Source organism: Heloderma suspectum, chromosome 3 (genome assembly GCF_057233095.1).
Source record: "Heloderma suspectum isolate Gila_16-S chromosome 3, 16-S_ref, whole genome shotgun sequence".
NCBI lineage: Eukaryota > Metazoa > Chordata > Lepidosauria > Squamata > Helodermatidae > Heloderma > Heloderma suspectum.
Genome location: NC_139460.1, coordinates 128,056,658 through 128,062,657, shown reverse-complemented (window position 1 = coordinate 128,062,657; position 6,000 = coordinate 128,056,658). Strand labels below are relative to the sequence as shown.

The following is a 6,000-nucleotide window of genomic DNA, read 5'->3' as shown; positions in this document are numbered from 1 at the left end:
GTTCTTTTATAGCTAACAATATTACTGCTCTAGCCTCAGAAGGCTTTTGACATTAATGTAAGCTTTTCGCAGACCCCTCCCCCAATAATAATTGTTAGTGCTAGTAATTAAGGTAATCACAGTAGATTAACTGTAAGTTAATTGAATAAATCTGCATATGAATAATTCTGAAGAAAAAAGCATTCTTTGGCTTTAGTTAATGCCTGCCTTAACACCTGTAAGTGCATTATCTTAGAAGATGCCCCTTTTAAGATGTTACCTACTACTCATGATTTTTTTTTAACTAGATTTTTTTTTAAAATTGCTGTCTGACTAATTGGGGCACCTTTTTAGTTGATTAAAAGGTATGTCAATTGATTTACTCTAACCAGTGAACTAATTCTTGCAGCCCTAATGTTCAAAAATTTTAAAAACTAAATTTAATAAATTAAAATAACCCTCTTTAAATCCAGTTTGGCAGCAATGCCAAAAAATAATTATCTGTAAAACAGATAATTATCTGTTATCTCTTAACAATAACTGAGCCTACAATTTAAATGGTTTCAAAGCATACGTATTTTAAAGGTTTGATGCAATTCTACATCAATTCAAAATATCCTTGATTCCTATGAGAAACCTATTTAATTTTATTAGACTGTGAACAGCCCCACCTCGTGGTGCAAAGGTGGTACTAAAAAGCAGCAATAATACTCCTTTTAAAAAAATAATGTAAAAGTTCAAAAATATCTCTGTGTGTGGATTAAAATCTAAAAAGGTATACTTTTGGACCGTTTAAGGAAGTCATTTTATTACATAAGATACAAAGACATACTATGGTTCTCCATTTTCACTGAGAACAGTACAAATTTACCCTTCCCTATCCCGAGGGGCAGGGTGCCACAACTTAAAAGATATGGCACCTGCATGCGATATAACATTATTCATTATTTAAAAAGAGGTTGCATATCCCGTTCCTATCTAGGAATAGGTTATTTTTTCCAAGGCCTTACTCAGTGTCCTTCTCTTTCATATAGAATGCTCAACAACTTCATAGCTTCTGCAAAACTAGCGTATAACTCACATAGCTTCCCCATTAGCCCTTGCCCATCTCTAGATCTGCTGGCTTGTTTCTTAACTCCTTCCATGTCCAATTGTCTCTCTGTTCTGTCTTGAATTTATTGGGGTAAGCTTTCCCTGGTCATTTGGTAGAAAAAACCTTAGGGACCAATCCTATGCGGATAGGCGGCCGCCTCCAAACTCGGAGGTGACTGCCTATCCAATGCGGGGTGGGCGGAACGGATCTTCTCCTCCACACTCCGGCTGCCCTGCATTTGTGGAAACCTTGGAAAGTGGCTTCTGCCATCCTCGCCCCAGGAATGCCCCCTTTTGCCCAGCTCCACAGTGCTCTTCAGAGTGTGGAGCCCAGGGACGATCCATGCCACCTACGAGGCAGCGGGTGAAAGGGCAAGGAGGAGGTTGTCTGGGAACTGACCTCAGAGTTCCCAGAAACCGACCAATCCTATAGCCGTCTAGTAGCCATAAGATTGCACCCTTAGCTCATGACTTTCCACTGATTAGTAGACCTAGTGCTTTTTGGTTGCTCCACAGGTTGAGAATTCAACACTTCTTAAAATAAAGAAAAATAGGGATGGAAGGAAAGGGGAAATACAGTTTTGTTGCAAATATATACACAAAATATAAAGAGCTGCAATTCAGTGTTTGATTTTCAGATTTAGCGCTTCTTCCAGGTGAATTTCCTGCGGGCTCCCTCTTGACCAGGTTTCTTTCGTTCTCTCACACGCGGATCTTGTGTCAGGAGACCAGCTGTAGGGGTAAGAGGAAAAGTTTAATATAATTCAGTTACAGTGATTCAATACTACACTAAAAGCAACACTCAAGCTTGGGGCAGAAAAGGGGCAATTGTGCAAGCCCATAGAAGCTAGGGGAGCTAAGCAAGAGAAACATCAGGAACACTGACATTTCTCCAATGTTTGAACTTTGGTATATAACATCTGAGAGGTCCCAGAGTTGGGCTCTATTTGAAGTAGTTCATTAGCATATTGACTAGCGGAGGCCATAGCTTCTCGAGGCAGGCAGCTGCCTCATAAGCAGATAATCTCAGTATCTTCCTCAACTCTATGAGTAATGCTCAGGAATTTAGCTAAGGGCTAGTTGGCTGACATACCTTAAACAAATATAAACAGGGACTTTTGTTTTTTCTCTCTCAAAGTCCATAAAGTAGCTTTTTATTTGGACAACACAAATCAGAGCTTACAATTTCCCAGTACTGAACTAGCAGAATATCTGTCTCACATTCCATATGTATTTTACACAACAAGTAGTTCTACATTTTCATAATATGGAACAAGTTCATTTTCCATGACATCCCCTTTAATGAAAAATATATTGAACTTTATTATTTAGGTAAAGCACATAACTACAATCAGGTCAACTGTCCTCTTTATGCTTGTACCTTGTCTCATGAACTCCACGTCGCTTTCAGTTATAAAGCTACATAATGCCCTGGCAGAAGCTAAGCGTATTGCTCCGGCCTGTGCTGCTCTTCCTCCTCCAGAAACAGAGCAGACCATGTCGTGCTTCTCCAGTCGATCAAGAAATTGGAACGGGAACATCAGCTGTTCTCTGAAAATACATGCATAAAAATACAAAAGACAGTTAAATGATCTAGTAAACCATTAAAACTGTGCTGTCCATGGATCAGATGAATCCAAGCTATTATGAAATTACCTGCTTGACATACAAATGTATTCCTTTATAAGCCACCCCACCTTCATGGAATAAAATCAATCCACATTTCTATTTGTTATAAAGCAAAAGAAACAGAGTAAAATGAGCTAGATCAGGCAATAATTCATGCAACACAAATGCTTTGCCCAGGTAGCCATTCACCCTCTCAATTATACAAAGTGTATTCGAGTGTGAGCAAAAAACTAAAAACATTCTACAAGTAAGATGTCAAGTAAGATTGGCTTAAAAACTGGTTTGCTTCATTTAGAATAGATAAGGGTTAGTGTCAGTGAGAAAAATTTGATAGAGATAAAGCACCAATTCAAATGCTACTTGGTCATTCCAACCTTTTCCCTTACTCAAATGTAACAACCTGGATACAAAAAATACATGGCATGCAATCTGCTTTTAATACCAGCAGTAGTGTGATAGCAAGGGAGATTATGTTAACAACAATCACTATTGATGTCAAAAGACTACTCCTAAAGCAATGCCTAAGCCAGACACGTTTGCAAGGAGAGATGACCAACATGACTGAAATGAAAAATAAGATTCTGAAGGCAGGCCTGTATAACTTGTTTTTCACCAAGCCAAATGCAACCTACTGGCCTTGTATTGTGGTCTGTGAGGTGCTTGATCATCACTAGTTTTTGCAGTCCCACAGGCAGAAAACACAGGAGATATATTTGACTTGGCATAACTTATGCAGGCCAGCTATAAGCAGTGGTAGGCAGCACATCTCTGAATATGAGATGCTGGGGACAAAACAACACGTAACCTGCTGCCTTCTGAGAGGCATCTGTCTAGCCACAGTTGGAAATGGGATGGCTGTGGTCCAATTCAGTAGGGCTCTTGCATAAATGGTACCTACCAGATCTCTCAATTCCTCCTGTAAATCTGTGCCCACGATTAATTAGACTAGGGTCTATTATATATCCACTTCTGAAACATTTGCTCCATGAATGGATTTGCACAGATTACTCTCTCCCATTTCATGGTTGTTTTTACAGACACTTTGTGGAACTATCCACTCTGTCAAAGGATGAACAGATGTTTTGCTTGCAAGTGGGTTCTGAAGAGGGCACAAGAGTCTGACCTGTTTCGCTCTTTGACATGTTATGAGATTCATGTGGACTTCTTATCCAGATTGAGTCCAAACAAAAAAGAGATGGAAGAAAAGTGGTTTACTCTCAAAGGTTATTTCAACAATAATCTAGTTCATCCTTCTCCAAACTGGTACCCTCCAGACACCAAGGTGGGGAAGGCTGGTCTAGTTTACAGACGTTTTGGTTCATACTTCAGTCCGTTTTTGGCTCTAGTAACACAACAGTAAGGCATGGGATCGTACACATTTTTCTGAACTGTGTATGAAAAATAAATTGTTTTGATAATGAGATACTAACAGTTCAGGGATGTAGACATGTTATACAACCCCAAGGTTTTTTAAGAAAAAGAACTGAAAAGACTAAGAAAATGGCTATAGTCCTGGTTTTGAAAAATAAAGTAAACTGTCACTTTGTGTACGCACCTGTCCTGTAATACTGGAAAATAAAGTACATAATCTTCTCCATTTACAGTAATTTTCCCACTTCCATTGTCATAAACAGTTGCAGTTGCAGTTGCTGTCTTTCTTTGGCCTTCAAAAGCAAATCACATTGTATATTAATTTATCTTTAGCATTTCAAAGATCATATGCAACAAGCTGATGACAGGAAAGTCCTAGCAAAATTGAAGTGGAGATTCTCTCAATATGAGAATAAATAATCTTGATATCATGCAGCATCCTTTCCTGGTCAACTGCAGTATTACCAAGGAACAAAGATCAAACGGCTTCTCTTTCCTAAGATGCCATTTTTTCCCATTTGTAAAGCGGCAAAAGCTACTATAACCATCACAGAGGTCATAGGCAAGATCACTTCAATCTTTCAGGTAAGAGAAACAAGAGACAGCAGATCACCACAGCTTAAAAAAGCCACTGGTGCTTGCTTAAGCCATGGCACAGCTTGTATAAGCTCAGGTACATGCTGGGCACAATTTGCCTGATTACCTGCCTGGGCGTGGCTTGCTGTGTCATCCAACCCCAGGCAGCATGGCTTGTTGGAAGGGGAAACAACCCTCAAATAACCCATGGGCTACTGTTGTGTTATTTGAGGGTTGTTTCCCCCTCCAACAAGCCATGCCATCTGGGTTCGGATTACACGACAAGCTGCACTTGGGTGGGTAATTAGGCTAATAGTGCCTCGCATGTGCTGAGGCTTAAACAAGCTACGATGGGTTGTTTAAGCCACAGCGATCGTGCAAACCATGCCACTTATCAGTTCCAGGTATTGGCCACTGAGCTGCTAAAATGTTGCCAAGGAAATCTCTAGCATCTCAAAAACCTAACTGGCATGGCTGAGCCCTGATATTAGCATTATTATCTTATAGCAAAACAGAGACAGTAACATATTCCTGTAACATTTAGACATAATCTCTCCCTGTCCCTTCAAGCAGTAGTTATAAAAATACTGAACAAAGGTGAATAAATTACCAAACAATAACAACAATGGCTTATTCAAGTTGAGAAACATGGTACATGATGGATAACACATTTTTCATATCGCTGCCATTGCTATGAACGTTTCCTTTTTTCCCCCCAGTAGAGGGTAGCATACTCTGAGAATTCAAAATGGCAGCCAGCATGTTAAACAGAGAAACATTAGACTTCTATATTATTAGGTTTTCTCTGCTTAGGTTCAGAGGTATATGACTACCATACACAGGGAATTCTTCACTAATAGCGATCCACATATCTGTTTAAGTAGGAATACTTCAATTTAAGCATCCTTTGTCTCATTAACATAAAATGAAGTAACATATGTTTAAATCCCAAGTACTTAAGGTAAAGTAGTTTGCATGGTGGATTCAATATACAAAGTGTAAGACTCTAGGGCAATATTTCTCTATTATTTTTTTTAATATGGATTTTTGTTGGATTGTATTCTTGTTTAAAATGTTGTAAGCTACTTTGAGTGTTGCAAATACACTGTAATGGTGGGATGCAAGTACTGCAAAATAAGTATATATGATGTACTGAATTCACATTTTGGTTGTGAATTGGGAGGAACAATTATTAAAGAAGAAAATGCACATTAGCACTAACATTGTAGCAACCAACACAGACGTACACAGCAGTATATGTATTTAAGGCTGCAATCCTATACACACTTTCCTGGGAGTAAACCCAACTCAGTGGGGCATCCATCTGAGTAAAAATGCATAGCACTGCACTGT

At 39.0% G+C, this 6,000-nt stretch overlaps 1 protein-coding gene across 4 annotated transcripts in view; it reads right to left on the bottom strand.

The window, feature by feature from the left end:
• Positions 1-282: 282 nt before the first annotated feature.
• MRPS9 (mitochondrial ribosomal protein S9) overlaps positions 283-6,000 on the bottom strand; it is a 51,298-nt gene continuing 45,580 nt past the window's right edge. For 3 of the 4 annotated variants that reach the window (XM_084844465.1, XM_084844463.1, XM_084844464.1), the window contains 3 exons: positions 4,256-4,364; positions 2,453-2,622; positions 298-1,803 (listed from right to left, as the gene is read on the bottom strand). In XM_084844465.1, the coding sequence (XP_084700591.1) occupies positions 1,712-1,803; positions 2,453-2,622; positions 4,256-4,364 (371 nt within the window). In that variant the 3' untranslated portion in view covers positions 298-1,711. Of the gene's footprint in view, positions 1,804-2,452; positions 2,623-4,255; positions 4,365-6,000 lie in introns of all 4 variants that reach the window. The other variant, XM_084844466.1, reaches the window with a different exon arrangement.